General features: G+C 33.6%; 1 protein-coding gene across 9 annotated transcripts in view; it reads left to right on the top strand.

Annotated features, from left to right (window-relative positions):
* Nucleotides 1–16,655, top strand: part of LOC106053297 (DNA ligase 1-like) — a 32,887-nt gene extending 16,232 nt beyond the window's left edge. For 3 of the 9 annotated variants that reach the window (XM_056039640.1, XM_056039643.1, XM_056039642.1), the window contains exons 3-11: nucleotides 808–921; nucleotides 2,598–2,711; nucleotides 5,550–5,663; nucleotides 6,583–6,696; nucleotides 8,935–9,048; nucleotides 10,661–10,774; nucleotides 12,145–12,258; nucleotides 14,203–14,316; nucleotides 15,172–16,655. In XM_056039640.1, coding sequence (XP_055895615.1) covers nucleotides 808–921; nucleotides 2,598–2,711; nucleotides 5,550–5,663; nucleotides 6,583–6,696; nucleotides 8,935–9,048; nucleotides 10,661–10,774; nucleotides 12,145–12,258; nucleotides 14,203–14,316; nucleotides 15,172–15,203 — 944 coding nt within the window. In that variant the 3' untranslated portion in view covers nucleotides 15,204–16,655. The remainder of the gene's footprint in view (nucleotides 1–807; nucleotides 922–2,597; nucleotides 2,712–5,549; nucleotides 5,664–6,582; nucleotides 6,697–8,934; nucleotides 9,049–10,660; nucleotides 10,775–12,144; nucleotides 12,259–14,202; nucleotides 14,317–15,171) is intronic. The other 6 variants (XM_056039645.1, XM_056039646.1, XM_056039644.1 and 3 more) reach the window with 6 other exon arrangements.
* The last annotated feature ends 294 nt before the right edge of the window (nucleotides 16,656–16,949 follow it).

Here is a 16,949-nt window from a genome sequence, read left to right as displayed (position 1 = left end):
ACAGCCTGGAGCACAGCTAGACTGTGTGAACAATCATTGTCTTCTTAGTGCTACAATCTTTTGGATTGATGTCATTCTTCCCCAATCTCTCTTTACTCTTTTCCTTCTCTCTCCTTCACTATACAAGCGGAAGGATGTTGAGTAAAAACAGTGTAGAAGTGATTGAAGACAGAAACCTCCAGCAGTTGCTGATTGTTTTAAGAGTATTTTCAAATCAACTCTTTTAGAAGCAATGGAAATTGTAAAATATAAGCGTAACATCTTTATCTTTTTTTTTTAAACTCTTGATTGCACAAATCAGATTTATTCTTTTCAACTGTGTTTGATTTGCTCAGCCCCCAGGCAATGTTGCTGTTATAGGGTCTGGGTTTGGCTCCTGTTTGAATTTGTATTTTTATTATTTATTTCACATATTATGGTCTTGTAATGTTTCCGTTTCATGTTTTATGGTTAAGACTATTGAAGATAAATGAGCAGTGTACAATAGATTATATATACAGAAATAAATTGCTAACATCATTAGTTACTGTTGTCTTTTTTAGCTTTTGCAAAGTTTTTTATTTTTATTGTTGTTTAATGAAGTATCACATTGTATGCATGTGACTCAAATCATGGTGTGGCCTTAGTCATGCTTAGCAGCACATGTCAAATAATATGGTGTCATAGTCTTGCCTAGCAGAACAAGTCACATAATATGCCTTAGTCATGCCTAGCAGTACAAGTGTGGTCTTATTGTAGCAGTCCATGTCAATGAATATGTTACTATGGTGTTGTCATTAATGCTACTGGGATGTCCATAATTGCTAGATGTCCTTCAGAAAGGTCACCGCCAGAATCTGCTGCAAAGTTTGAACCAGTTTGATGTTTCCTGCTTGAACCACACATGTACCAAACAAAGAGTTATACTACCTGACACAGGAAGTGAGTTGCTCAGACACTCTGCATGCTCCAGTGTGGTCACTCACTTCCCACTTAGTCCACCCCTCCCCTTCATAAAAAAAACAACAACAAAACTTTGTAAGCAGCAGAGTTAATAGACTCCATTAACATTACAAGTTGTCTATGAAAGGATCTTCTCTCTAGTGTATAGTTAAGTTCAACTAAGACGACACATCAACTTATCAAGGATATCACTTCTCATCATGATAATGTGTTCCTTTAAACTCCTTGAGATATCAACATGTGTAGTGCATCCACAGTGGGAGTGACCACACACTTCAATGTTCTGGTTAACAACACAACTTTTTAAAAACCACTAAAACACTTTATCAGCTGATTTGTTCTTCATTTGTATTGGACTCTTTACAACTAACTGAAACTTTTCTTTCTCGATTGTCTGTTATCTTTAAACCAAAATAATTTAACTTGACTGTCTGTAGAAGCACATAGAGTATTTCCTAAACATTCCTACATATATATATAAATATGTTATATTTTATTGGTGGTTTTATGATATTTGTTTCATTATAATATTTTGAGTCTAATCTTACCAGCATCTTACAGAAAGTTTAAGTTTGGGACTAGATGATTTTCAAGGATGAAATTAAAACTAAATTGAACCAGTAAACAGACAGTTAAAATTTTAAAATTATTTTTTTTTGTCAGTTTGAAATCATTTCTTCTAACTGAAGATTTTGTGTCTCACCCTGTTACTGATCAACTGTTGACCACAGTGAGCTTAACTTACAAGTTTCTTGACTAACCCTAACAATGTTTTGTCTTTATAGACTCTGTACTATATCCTTCTACAACATTATTTATTCTAAACATGTGTTTGGTTATCTTAGTAATTGATTGTTTAATTAATTCATATAAAGCCTGTATTTTATTTCTCATATTATGTGATCCTCATTTCTGTTCTACTTTATTGTAAACATTTTGATATTTCTCCTTGTAATTAATTCTCATTCATTGTAACATTTCCCTAACATTTTGTTCTCAACATTTCAATGTCAACACAACATTTGGTCACTTCTGGACATGAATAGAGTTGTTTTTTTTATTAGATCACAACTCTTAATGATTTGCTCATTAACTGATTGATGCTAATGACTTTGTTGATGTCAAAAAAAATTTTTCTGGTTAGATCATGGACATTGACTCACTAGTGACACATTTGACACATACATTGATATGTGTGGTGGAGTTAGTTGAGTTGGTTCCATCACTTGGTTGAATGAAACATCTGTCACTAAGTCTGTCACTAACCCTGTGATCAATAGTTTTTTTAGTTTCTATAATAATGTTATTTTTAATGACAATCATAATATGTAAATCTAGATACATTTTTTTTTTTACTATTCAATTTAATTTTTAACATTTCTAAGTGAAGATCTAGTGACAAGAACAATGTTAGCTACTCTTTGAGTTTGTTAGGTTCAACCAAATTAATTTTCTTGTTACTGAATATTATTTACAAAAAAAACAACAACAACAATTAAATGAAAACTTCAGTCTTTATCAGTGGCAAGGGGAAAGACTGTTCTATGTGTCCAGTCTGTCACTATTCACCTTGCTGGATATTTATACATTTTGTGTGTGTTTAGTATGAAATTATGGCTATTTAAACACCAGTTGTTGTATTTAAACACATGTAGTTATAGCTGAAGAAAAGCACCACCAGGAGCATATTGAGAACATCGGCAAGTTTAAGAGGACAAGTCTAAAGAGGACCGAGTCAATGGAGAAGGGTTGTCTCCCCTCACAAGATGGTATGTTACGGCAGGACCAAACTCAACTTGCATGCTTTCACTTTGTACTCATCCTTTCTATACATTGCTTTGATCTTTGGATTTCCATCTGAGGAAATTAGAATTAGTGCTGCCTTGCAAAAGGAAGTGACATTGTTAGTGTCATATCCTGGTCTGATCTTGAGAAAATGACAATTTGTTTTTTTATTTGTAAACATTTTTTTCCCTTCCTGCTAACAGCTGCGTTTATTTATATCTTTGCATATCTATCCATGTATATTGCTGGCCTGTAGAGACCATGTACATACATATTTTCTTCCTGTATTTGATGTAGCAGTTTATAATTTAGAGGCAGTATAGAGGCTTCAAACTGTTACAGAACATTAAAGGCAGTATAGAGGCTTCAAACTGATTCAAAACATCTCATGCCAGAATTCACTTTTTCTACATGCACAGATTATATTATGACTGCACAGATTGTATTATTTTTATTCTAGTGGTGGCCAATGTAGTCAATACTTGAGTGTTGTCTAGATTTCCTTGTAGAACATGTATTGTCTAATAAACCAAACCAGTGGCTGCCCTATGAATACATCTACTTATATGTATAATCTATTTGCACATAATATGTGTGTATAGTCCTTCATATGTATAATCTATTTGCACATAATATGTATGTATAGTCCTTCATATGTACTTAAACTATCAATATCTTATATATTGTATATACAATGTTCATCTCTCTCCCTCTTTAATCTTCTTAATTTTTACACCAAAAACTCTTTGACACATGGCTGTCTCGGTAAAACTGTGATGCATATCAAGTGTTGAGTTCTAAAAATAGGTTTGTTTTCATTGGAAACAAAAAAAGTATGGAGTTGAAATGATTTGATGAGAAGACACACAGGAGAAAGTCTAGAAGTAGACTGGGGAAAAAAAACAACAAACTAACTTCCTAAGGGATTACTTTACAATGATACATTACTTTACAATGATACATTACTTTACAATGGTACATTACTTTACAATGGTACATTACTTTACAATGGTACATTACTTTACAATGATACATTACTTTACAATGATACATTACTTTACAATGGTACATTACTTTACAATGGTACATTACTTTACAATGGTACATTACTTTACAATGGTACATTACTTTACAATGATACATTACTTTACAATGATACATTACTTCACAATGATACATTACTTGACAATGATACATTACTTCACAATGATACATTACTTCACAATGATACATTACTTTACAATGATACATTACTTCACAATGATACATTACTTCACAATGATACATTACTTTACAATGATACATTACTTTACAATGATACATTACTTTACAATGATACATTACTTTACAATGATACATTACTTTACAATGATACATTACTTCACAATGATACATTACTTCACAATGATACATTACTTCACAATGATACATTACTTCACAATGATACATTACTTCACAATGATACATTACTTTACTTTACAATGATACATTACTTTACAATGATACATTACTTCACAATGATACATTACTTCACAATGATACATTACTTTACAATGATACATTACTTTACAATGATACATTACTTTTGTTTTAGGTTTAGGACAGGATTAGTTTAATCGGGATTTTCCTTTTAGCAACTGGACTTTTAATTGCACATTATTTTGGATGGAAGTAGTTCCGGGATAGCAACGGCAGTTGGAAATGCACTCTTCTAGCTTAGGCAGGACGTTGTTTTTAGTAGGAACTGAGAACAGAGGACTGAGCCCCTTCTTTATGAGTTAAAGTTATATTTCAAGTTGAACAAACATTTATCAAGTCATTTTCTAAATGTATTATATGTGCGGTGAGTGTTAGCGAACCGCAAGGCCTGAGTGTGAGTTATTGATAATTTTAAAGTACGGTTAGATCTACATTTACATCTAATATCACCACCACAACACTTTACAATGATACATCACTTTACAGTGTTACATTATTTTACAATGATACATTACTTTACAGTGATACCATACTTGTAGAACTAAGCATTTCAGTGTTAGTGTTTTTTTTTTTTTATCTTGAATTACTTTTCAATTTATTATCACACATTGCTCTCTGCACTTGTTCATTACAATATGCTGTCTTTTTTAAAATAGTGCTATCTTTTTTTTTTTGTTGGCTTTTTTCATAGATTGTATTTGGATTGGAATCACACTTATGTAGTTAGAATGTTACTTAAGTACTTGGTGGTATCTTATAGTGTACAACAAGTTCAGAGGTTATTTTGTGCCATTGGTTCATTATCTAGTGGATTGATTAAATAGCAACAGACATTCCAATGTTCTTGTCAAGTCAATTTTGTGTGTGCGTGCGCAAATATTTGTTCATCATAAATTTATCAGTACTAGATAGGTGCCACATATTCTTAACATATGTCTGCCTGGTCGCGGGGTGTGCGCACTGGATTGTCGTTTGGTCGATAGTCCCAGGTTCATACCCTGCCCACTGCTATCCCCTGTCATCCTGTGGGAGGTTTGGACCAGGATGTAAAACATGTAAAACATTTTAAAAAGAAACATTATTACAAACAAACAAAACATTTTTACAAACAAACAAAACATTTTTACAAACAAAACAATTGTACAAACAAACAAAACATTTTTACAAACCAATGATCTCAAGTCCATATTTGGTCATTGAAGTTGAGGCTAGGTTTTTATTTGAAACCTGTTTGTGTTTTATTAGTATTGCTGTACTGTTTGGAACCATCATGCCCCTGTCTCAGGAAGTGTGTGAATTCTTCTAAATGTATTTGATGTCTTGAACTGTTTGTGTCCTTGCAGTGATTAACCAGGAGAGAACTGAAGCTGAACTGAGAGACAGAATAGGCTCTTTCAATAAAGATCAACTGAAGCATACAACAACAGAAGAGAAGACAGTCCTGCCTAGTCCTGATGGTAGGTGCATGTGTGTTGTGTGGGCACAGGTGTTCCTTGGGAATGTTGTTTAAACATAACACTAAGCATTAAGTTCTAGTAATAGTCAGCTTCTGTATCACAGAGGAACCTGTTTTGTATTGATGACCTAGGAGTTGTGAATGACCACATAATGTCACTGTTGTGAGTGTAAAGATATCTTCTTATCTACATACCAGGTGGTCAATGGTTTATTATTAAGCATTAACTCTCTGAAGAAAACCTTGTGGTGATTGGTCAATTACTAATAAGCTCCCTAAATGAAACAATTGTTGGGAGTCCCTAACATACCGACAGTCATTGGTTAATTACTAAAAATGGACTACCTAAATGGGTACACTTTGTTGAGCCGTTTTTATATCATCTTCATCCTAAAACAACTTTGCACAAGTCATAGCCATATATTATTATATTTGTCAGTTTGTCTTGCACAGAACTTCTGCTGTTACCACTGAAATAACTTTTGACTCAACAATCAAATGATCAATTCTTGCTCTGCTTTCAATCTTATCAAATTTTTTTTTTTGTTTTCTAGCCTTAAAATTACCCAATGAAATGATTTATTTTTTCTATACAAATTTATTACCAGTTTAGCTTACAAGGATTTGATTTGTCCATGTTTAAATCATTTCTTAATGTTTGTACAAACTGTCACAATGCACAATTCTATGAATTTGATTTTGTTCATTTTGAAATATATTCATAAAATGTTATCATCATGATGACATTGTTGTCTTTTGTGACATAACATGTGACATTTTGTGTGAAAATTGTCACAGCACACTATGATGACGTGTGATAGTGACTACTTGCATGATGTATTGTGGGACTGTGATGACACATTGATTTTTAATAGTAATTTCTGTCCTATACTTAATGTTGACAACTCGACTGTTACTAGATATACAGCATGAAAAACTAGAGACTGAGTTAAGAGAAAGAATTGGCAGCTTCTCCAAGGAGCAGTTGCAACACATTAGGATAGAGGAGAAGATAAATCTTCCCACTGGCCAGGGTAGAGTACAGAGTGGCTTCTAGAATAACAATCAATAACTTCAGTTAACATTCAACTTTTTTTTTTCTTCAACACACTAACATTTAGAAGAAAATTAAACACTTAACACTTAAACTTGAATCAATTGAGTCTGATAGCTAACAGTACTGTTCTCATCTGTTAACAAGTAGTAAGTTAATAGTACTTCCCTAGTATATTGAGACTATTAGAAAACTAATAGGATTGATTTTATATTTGTATTAATGTACTGCCTTTGTAAAGTTTATATAAGATAATTTTATTGGTCTAAACAAATGGGAATTCAGTTTGACTAGATTTGTCCACCTAGGCATACCATTACAACAATAACTAGATGCAAACACTAACAACATTCACACCTGAAATACACAACCAGCGCTTTACAAAGGCTTCTAGGTTCTTCTCTGTGTGACCAGGAAAGGCCTTGAAAACACCATGACTGAACGTAAGGAGTTAAAATTATTTTCTGTTCTAGCCTTAATGGAGAGGAACTAACCACTTTGTCCAGATCATGCAGTATTTAAAAAAAGATTCAAATTTGGTGATAGAAATGAGCAAAACATAGCTTGATGACTGATCAACTGATTTTCAGATTTCTAAGCAAATGTGAATTATTGCAGTCTTAATATCTGACAAGAGTCAAAGATTAACCAATTTTTGTCGTTATATATATATATATATTAAACAGGGAGCAGCCATCTTGCCAAGAGCGCGTTGTTCAAATTTCAAATGTTATAATGTCTCAAAGATTAGACTGGAAGTTAACAGCAAAGATGATTTCTAGCTGTAGGGGAAGTAAACTAGAAAAATGAGTCAGTTGGACAATTTAAATTCTAATATAAAATAATGTTACAATCCTTTCTAATCAGGCACTGGCTCTCTGCAGACACTGCTCAACATGAAACAACTTAACTCAAGAACTTGACAATGCAGGCTCCAAAATAACATCTACTTTAATGTCTAATACATTATCAGTCAAACATTGTATGATTGGCATCACTAAACAATGCAACCGTTGTACTCTCAGCTCATACTGGACACTCTATCTTGTCTTGAATTTGCCTGGACTCTGTATCAGACTGATTTCACTGTAGACTAACAGCACCGTACTGATTTGTCTTGACACTCACACACTGTCTTTATATAGTGTCCATTAAGGCCTTCTAGAAAAATGACAGAAAATGCCAGTCCTGATCTCATGACCATATCATGGGTGATTTACACATAGATAGCTCATACCAGCACTGTCACTCATTTTTGACATAGTTGACCGCTGCACCCTGACCTGTGTTACTGACTTGTGTTTTATGTGTCATCTGATTACACAACACACACAGCTACTCTTACCCACATCGCTACTTGTCATAACAATAGTTATATCTATATTTATACTCACAGAAATTAATGTTTTAAAACAGTATTTTGGCTAATACTTTAATATAGAAAATAATAAAAAATAATTTTTGTATTCTTTTTCTTATTACAGAAATGATAACCTAGACTAAATCTAATGTAAAATTGTATAATTTGTAACATTATTTTGTTAATATCTTTGGTTCAAAGTTGTTTTTTTTTTTCCAGATTTTGAAATGATTAGCAATTTTTTAAACATAGAAAAGTATTAAAACAATTTTTTTTAAATCACAAAATTTTTTTAGGAAATAAAAACAAAAACTTCTCTTTTTTTTTTTTTTTTTTTTTTTTTTTGAACATAAAGAAAGAATTTTATTTTCTTTAATAAGACTTTATACTGTAGATATACTGTAGATTTTATACTATAAAATAATAAGATTTGTAATTTGTTTTCAATAGTGTATCACTGCAAAAAATATTGCAATGATGCAACAGTTTCACTTAAACTTTGCAGAAGAAAAACAATGATTCAAACATTAAGTTTCTGGTGTTTCAGTAACATACAAAATGATGAAGAAAATGGATGTACTGTGAATTAACCATGCAATTGTTGTTGTTTTTTTTACATTTTGACCAGCCTTGAACAGTTTTAGTATATGACTTATAGTTGATCAAACAATGAACTATCTATTGAATGCTAGGGAGTTTGGATTAGATTTAACAACTTAGATATTACTTTGGTTTAACCCCAGATTTCTCAAGTTTTTTACTCTAGTTTGAGATGTATGTTATGTATTCTAATTAATTTATTTTTCTCATGTAAATAATTGAATGTTCTATGTTTGTGTCTCTGCTGACTTGACGCAGATATTCAACATGAAAAAGTTGAACAGGAACTAAGGGACAGAATTGGTTCCTTCCACAAGGAGGATCTGAATCCAACGGAAACAGCAGTCAAAGTTGTCCTCCCTACAGAAGATGGTAGAGTGACTATTGTGATGACTTCTATTGATTTTATCTGTCGTTCATATCTAGTGACCTTGTTAGTAACTGTGTTTTATAGACATGCACACACAACAACATGCAGTCAAAACTAAATATATTGAACTGCTCATTTCTGTTATACATTGACAGCATGTATGTCCAGCATACTCGTTTTAATTCAGTAGACACTGAAATCATGTCATTGTGATCATCATCATCATCAAACTCCATTAGAGTGAGGGCTTGAGAGGCTCAAATCCTCTCTTGCAAAAGCCCTGGACAGAAACCCTGCTGTCTTGCGTAGTGCATAAATGTCGCCATACACATCGAGAATTTTGGGTTTCCCAGACCTGTCGAGACGGAGATCAGCAAGTCTGGGGCAGTCAAACAGAATATGGGGCACGGTTTCCTCTTCTTCCCCGCAGCGGGGGCACCGTGAATCAAAATTTGGCCATAGCCGCGAGAAATATGAGCCAACAGGACAGTGGCCTGTCCTGCACTGTGCTATAATAGCTTGCTCAGGCCTGGTCAGCCTCCACCACGGGGAAGTGCGGTCAGGGCGCCTCATGCGCTCCCAGACTCCACGGGCTTTTTGAGACTTGTCCCAGCATTGTGATAGTAACTCGTTCTGTCAGGATGAGATAGTTTCTAAAATTTGTCTAAATATTTGATGAAAGCTCAATGCTCTTCTTCCCACCTATCTAAAAAGTCACAGCTTAATATTCATAAACACGTGGGGGGGGGGGGGGGAATTAGAGCTACTTGTTCTGTGTTTGAAGTCACGACCCCATGAAGCTGAATAAAACCTCATTGTGACATTTCTGTGTGTGATATTTCTGTTTCCGAAATTAAAAAAAAAATACTAGAAAGAAACATTTTCTAAACTTCAAATTGATTGGCTAGCACACAGATAAACTGACATTTAAAAACTAGAAAAGCAAGGAGGGAAACAATATAATTGTATTTAATTTTAGACCTACTGAATTAGAGTTAGTTAAGTACATTTTCTGACACCAGTGGGTGGCTGCCTGTGGTATGTGCTACAGACTATCATCATGATGGTCCCAGGTTTGAGCCTGCCCTACTACCATCCTCTCATGCAAGAGGTCTGGGGTAAAATGCAACAATTTTCACTTCGGAAAAGAAAGTCTGAAAGTTGTAAAAAAAAAAAAAGTTAACCAACAAAACCAGTCTAGAAGTGCAAGATGATTATAACTCAGCGCATAACTTCACATCACCTTGTTTTGGTCTTTTAATACAGCCACATACAAAATTCAAACCACTTTTTTGGTCAAAAAAACAAAACAAGTAGCTTAATCTTGTCTGTTAGAGTGTTGATTCAACAGGCAATTTTAATTATTTTTGATAGTAACTGCCCACAAATTTGTCATTCCACATCTCTATTAATGTATTCATGTTGGTTTTAATCTAGGTGAAAGACATTATACATGTTTCATTAAGTCTGTGTACTTTCTGTTCACCTAGTCTTTATATTTCAATTGCTTAAAGCTTTTTTGTGTGTGTGTGTGTTTAGCATGAATGGCTTGCTATTGTTTTGTGTAATGATGATGTTCATTTATACAAGTTTATTTTCTCTGGCTAAAACCAGATATTCATCATGAAAAGGTTGAACAGGAACTAAGGGAGAGAATCGGTTCCTTCCATAAGGAGGATCTGAATCCAACAGAAACCACAGTCAAAGTCGTCCTCCCTACAGAAGATGGTAGAGTTGATGTTGAACACATAGCCAGACGCTAACACTCATTTACCTTTTTGTGTCTAATCCAATCATCCATCCATTCCGCCGCCCCCCTTCCTTTTCGTACAGCCGTCTTCCCAACAGTAAACTAGAGTGGCTAAATATTTGAACTATATTATCATAAGGAACATGCTTATAGCAAAACATATATATGCTAATTATGTTGCAAAGATAGTCCATGTATGCTAGTGGAAGAGAATTCAATAGTGGGCTGACTAGTTTTCTGTTGGGAAAATTTTGCATTGCTTCTAAACTTTTTTTTTTTTAAATGTTTTCTTATGATCAGCTTCATTTGTCATTGTGTCAAGACTTGAGCTGTACTATGTAACTTTTTAACTTCATGCCTTCCTTAAGTTTCTTTAGTCATTCTAACCAGCATGTAGTCTTTGAAGCCCGGTCATTTTAATGTAACAATTTAATTGCAATTTGCAGATTGCGAAAACTTTCCACTTTGTTTAATGCAAATGTAATTGCTTGTATTTTAATGAAATAATTGATTTGATTCATTTCAGTCAAATAAAAAAGTGAACTCTCGATTTGAAACAAAATATTTTGTACTCATTAATTTCTTGATTATTTTCTCATTTGTGTGTCATTTATTTCTCTAGATTTAGAAGTTAAAACTTTCAAATTCTCTTTTTTTTTTCTTTCCAGAAATATTTCTACAAATATTTTATTGTTTTCTTGTTTTCTCCACAAAATCAGTCAAAATTAAACAAACAGATCTACTTCTAATCCTGTTAAATACTTTTTTTAAATTTTAGTGTTAATTTAAAAAAAAAAAAGTTACAAAAAAATAGAAAAAAAAAAAAAAGTACTAACTGACCTTAACATTTCAGAAATTTTTTTCTTTTTGAGGCAGTCTTTTGTGTGTCAGTGTTAAAACAGCTTATAGTACCTTGATACGAATCAATGCTAACAAGACTTGTACTATTGTGACTGAAATCTATAACATACCTTTTGATCTGCCTAACCTTTGACCTATTTTGTTTTCTTTCTGCTTCTCTTTTATGTTTGATAAACTTACCGGCTTATGCCAAGAAAATTTCTTTTCATTTATTAAACCTTCTAGACATTTTATTTGTTAGGGGAAGGTGTTGCAAATTTCTTGTATTGTTGATTCAATTCCAATTTATTTTGAAAGCAATTTTTTTTTCAAATTTTGCATACGATCAAAATTAAATTAAAAAAAACAACCTAGATTGAAATAAAAAAAAAACAACATGCAATTTTATTCTTTCTGACATTTTGATTTGTGGTATCTCTGTGAGTCGTATTGACCTTATTGTCAGATCTTCGTGTCATGCTGACCTGTGGTTTGGTCTCTTCCTCAGTGATTGAACAAGAGAAGCAAGAGCAGGAACTGAAGAACTCCATCAACTCCTTCAAGAGGGCCAGCTTGAAGCACGCAGAAACGCAGGAGAAAAACCCACTCCCACAGAGTGATGGTAACAGTCTTGTTTCTTTTTCTCTCATGGAGTAACTCCTTTTGAATCACTCTTTAGCCATGTGACATTAACTTGAAAGGCACTACCATTAGAGCTAGACTTAAAGAGATTGCGCTTTTTTAAATGTTGAGATCTTTGGTTGACTCTTTAACTGTAGTGGTTTTAGTGAAGAAAAAGTAAGGTGCCTCTTTCAGACCTGGCAGGAGAAAAACCCACTCCCACAGAGTGAAGGTAACAGTCTTGTTTCTTTTTCTCTCATGGAGTCACTCCTTTGAATCACTCTTTAGCCATGTGACGTCAACTTGAAAGCCACCATGGCATCTACCATTAAAGCTAGACTTAAAGAGATTGCGCTTTTTTAAATGTTGAGATCGTTGGTTGATTCTTTAACTGTAGTGGTTTTAGTGAAGAAAAAGTAAGGGGCCTCTTTCAGACCTTGCAATCTCTAGAGCATACAATGCTAAGTTCATCCGTTTCCATGAATGATGGTTAAAACAATAAGCAGCCGTCTTTAGTTTCCCCAACTATGTCAGGTACCCATCAGAGTTTGCTGGACTCAGCGGCTTCCTGAAAGCCAGAAATTCAAAATCCTAAACCTGGAACCTCAGTTCTGAAACTGAGCGCTTTACCACTTAGCCCCCAATCCCTTTTCACGACAATGAGGTTTCTAACTGCTGTACTGTCAACTATCATATTCCAAATTTAAAATGTACTTCCCATGACTTCATCTTATTGTAAAGAGATCAATTTGTAAACAATAGAAACACTCTTATCCATCTTCAAGTGTTTTTTTTTTTGTGTTGGTTAGAAGAGGAATTTGTTTTTTACTTTAAATTTCAAGAAATGCCGGTTTAAGTTCTGATTAAACTACTTAGCTTAACTCTTGATTAAACTACTGAGATAAACTCTTGATTAAACTATTGATTTAAACTCTTGATTAAACTTGTTAGTTTCTTAAGTAATTCTTGTTTTAACATTGAGCTGGTTCTTGGTATCCAAGAATTACCTCCCATGCCATTTGTTTAATGATCTCAGAGATTGTTTGTAAAGATTCCCCAAAGTCTTAAAATCTTCTTCCCAGTTCTTGTCTTCTGATTTCTTCCCAGGTCTTGTCTTCCCAGTTCTTGTCTTCTGATTTCTTCCCAGTTCTTATCTTCTGATTTCTTCCCAGGTCTTGTCTTCTGATTTCTTCCCAGTTCTTGTCTTCTGAATTCTTCCCAGGTCTTGTCTTCTGAATTCTTCCCAGTTCTTGTCTTCTGATTTCTTCCCAGTTCTTGTCTTCTGATTTCTTCCCAGTTCTTATCTTCTGATTTCTTCCCAGTTCTTGTCTTCTGAATTCTTCCCAGTTCTTATCTTCTGATTTCTTCCCAGTTCTTATCTTCTGATTTCTTCCCAGGTCTTGTCTTCTGATTTCTTCCCAGTTCTTGTCTTCTGAATTCTTCCCAGGTCTTGTCTTCTGAATTCTTCCCAGTTCTTGTCTTCTGATTTCTTCCCAGTTCTTGTCTTCTGAATTCTTCCCAGTTCTTGTCTTCTGAATTCTTCCCAGTTCTTGTCTTCTGAATTCTTCCCAGTTCTTGTCTTCTGATTTCTTCCCAGTTCTTGTCTTCTGATTTCTTCCCAGTTCTTGTCTTCTGAATTCTTCCCAGTTCTTGTCTTCTGATTTCTTCCCAGTTCTTGTCTTCTGAATTCTTCCCAGGTCTTGTCTTCTTTTCTTGCATGCAGTTTTGCCTTTGATTTAATGGCATCTTTTACTAAATTTTGTGTCTATAATCTATAGCCTTTTAATTTCAACTCAAAAGCCTCTTTGACCTTGGAAGTTTCACCTGAAAGTCTCCCTGGCATCTCTTGCCCTGGCACACACTCTTTCAAACCATCCCTCCCCCCTCTCTTAGTATAAAAAACTTAACATTTATCCAGAATAAACTCCAAACTTTTCTGTTTTAGCCATTCAGCTAGAAAAAAAAGAAACTGAGCTTCGCCAGTCTATTGAGGGTTTTGAAAAGAATCAGTTGAAGCATGCTGTTACGGATGAGAAAGTGAAACTCCCAACTAAAGAAGGTACAAGTTGCTAGTAATTTGTATTTTCTTAGCTAGAACATCTCTGTGTTTTTTGTCATCCAAAACATCTAGATGTCCTTTGTTTTTTGTACTTAATGTTGGTTATTATTATTAATATTTTATAGATGTACTTTGTTAGTTAGCATCACATCTGCAATATTTTAAGTTTCAATATCACTGCCTGGTATGGCAACCTGAGCATGAAAAATAAAAATAAATCTCATAGAATCCTAAATGCTGCTGGCAAAATCATTGTCAAAAAAACAAACCCCATTTGGGCAGTTGTTTGAGACAAACATCTATAAAAAAGCTAACAAGATCCTCGAAATAAAGAATCACCCTTTGTGTCAGGATTTTGTGATTTTACCATCACAAAAGAGATACAAGACACCGATAGCAAAGACAAACAGACACAAACACTCTTTTGTTCCCCTGGCAATCAAATCATTAAATAAGAACAATCTGGTATAAACTTTGTCACATGTAAATTATGAGCGAGTCTGGTGTGAATGTACATTTTGGTTTCTTATAGTTATAATGTTTTTTCTTTGTTGTAATGCACAAATTGTAAGACAAATTTCCTTACGGATAATAAAGATTATTATTATTATTATTATATATATATATTATTTTAGCCGAAAAGAAAACAAAATCTTAGTGTATTTAATATTTGGATATTTTTTTAGCTAGAAAATCTTGGTGCAGGCGTATTTACTTAAAAGAACATCTCTGCATATTTTGTTAGCTAGAAAACCTGAATGTAATTTATCTAAATCATCTTGATGTAGTTTTTTAGCGAGAACAGCAGGATGTTTTGGGGCATCATTTGATATTTATCGTTTGTATCATCCTCAGAAATTCTTGAAGCCAAAAAACTTGAGAAATAAATCAGAGCGGGGATCATTGTGGATGAGTCCAGTGAATGGTGAGGTCAGACCAAGGCAGGGACACTTAAAGCATGCAGACAACTCTGGCAGGCAGCAGACGGAAATTTTCTCAACATAGATCAGCTACTACGTCTGAAATGAATTCTTTTAGAGCTCATAAGTTTGTTCAAGATCAACAAACTATTTTAATTTTCCTACATTGATGACATTTTATAGCAAAATGTATTTTGTAAAATGAACATCACATTAATTAACAAGGAATCTCAAGCCTAGGTTTTTGTCCTTGACCTTTTTGGTCTGTGTCCGCCAACATTCTAAATCACATGTTTTGGAAACAAACAAAGCTTACAATTATCTCACCAACATCAGAATTGGAAATTTTAAATTAATTTTTTGTACCAACATTTTTAATTAGTCAAAATTACTCTAAGCATTATCAGCAGTTGTTTTTTTTTCCACCAGTAGAAAAGAAGTAACTTATACACTTTGCATAATGATTGGCTATCTGCGTCTGTCAAGAAACTTGTTTGTTTCCACTTCATTGACCTAAATATCATACTGTTATTGAAGCCTGTACATAAAGTGCCTATTATATACCACTGGATCAATTGTATGTTGAAACTTTTTGACTTTTTTTGTCGTTTATCATTATTATTTTTTTTTTACAGTTTATTTTGACACTGTGGCCATCTTGGTAAACAGCTTACTTAAAGATGGTATTAAAAAAATCTTTTTGATTTTAAAACATATATTAAAGTGCTCTTAATCCTATTGGCTTTGAATTTATTCAAATTTGCAGAACTGTTTTTGCATTTATTCTAAGCTGTGTAATATAAGGAATTTTACCATTTCTATTGTGTCACAGAACAGATACAGAAATGTTTTTCATTAAACAGGTTTTAGGAATATGTTTATCTTGCTTTGAGTACAAACTTGTATATCTCAATGTTTGGCATTACATTTTTTCTTTAACCATGAAGATTTTGTTTCTGATATACCTGACATATGCACACATTAATTGACCATTGCTTCTACTATAAGGTCATGTGGCCCAATTGCCACGGACCATTTTGTTGTTACTTTGGTCTAATTCATCTAGCTGCTTTAGAATCATAGTCAAGTCTTAGTGATGTTTGATTGACTAGCATTGATGATAATCTTATTTTTGTTGACTTGGCTTACCCGCCTTACCCGTGGGATGGACGTGGGTCAAACTGTGCCACCTGTCGGCGGAAGATATTGAACAAATTTTTAACAATACTGAACTTTTTCTATAATTATGGGGGGGGGGGGGGGCTGTCATTGATGAAGTGTTGTCGTTTTTCTCTTCCAATTGTTATTGTAGCAACATTCCTGCAGCTGACAACACTCAGCCTTGAACCTTTGCATGTAAGAGCATCTGATCAGATCATGTACAGTTAGTTCATATTAAACATTGGTTTCTGTAGCACAGCCACAAGTGTTTTGTTTCTTTTCTTTTAGTGTTTTGTTTCCTTTCTTTTAGTGTTTTGTTTATTTTATTTTTTTAAAGTTTGTTTCTGTGTGGGTCTTTTTAGTTTAATCTTAGAAATAACTAATGTTAAAAAAAATTTGTTCTTAATAAAGTTTGTTTCTAGGTCAGGGTGGGTTGAGTTATTTATAGAAATGTTGAATGGGGGCTGATAAAGAAATGGGTTAAGGTAATCTGTACACACATTTTGTTAAACAACGCTGTAGACAAAATGCTTTACTTTGCTGTGAACTGAG

This window comes from Biomphalaria glabrata, chromosome 8 (assembly GCF_947242115.1).
Source record: "Biomphalaria glabrata chromosome 8, xgBioGlab47.1, whole genome shotgun sequence".
Taxonomy (NCBI): domain Eukaryota; kingdom Metazoa; phylum Mollusca; class Gastropoda; family Planorbidae; genus Biomphalaria; species Biomphalaria glabrata.
This window is presented reverse-complemented; position numbering and strand designations above follow the sequence as displayed.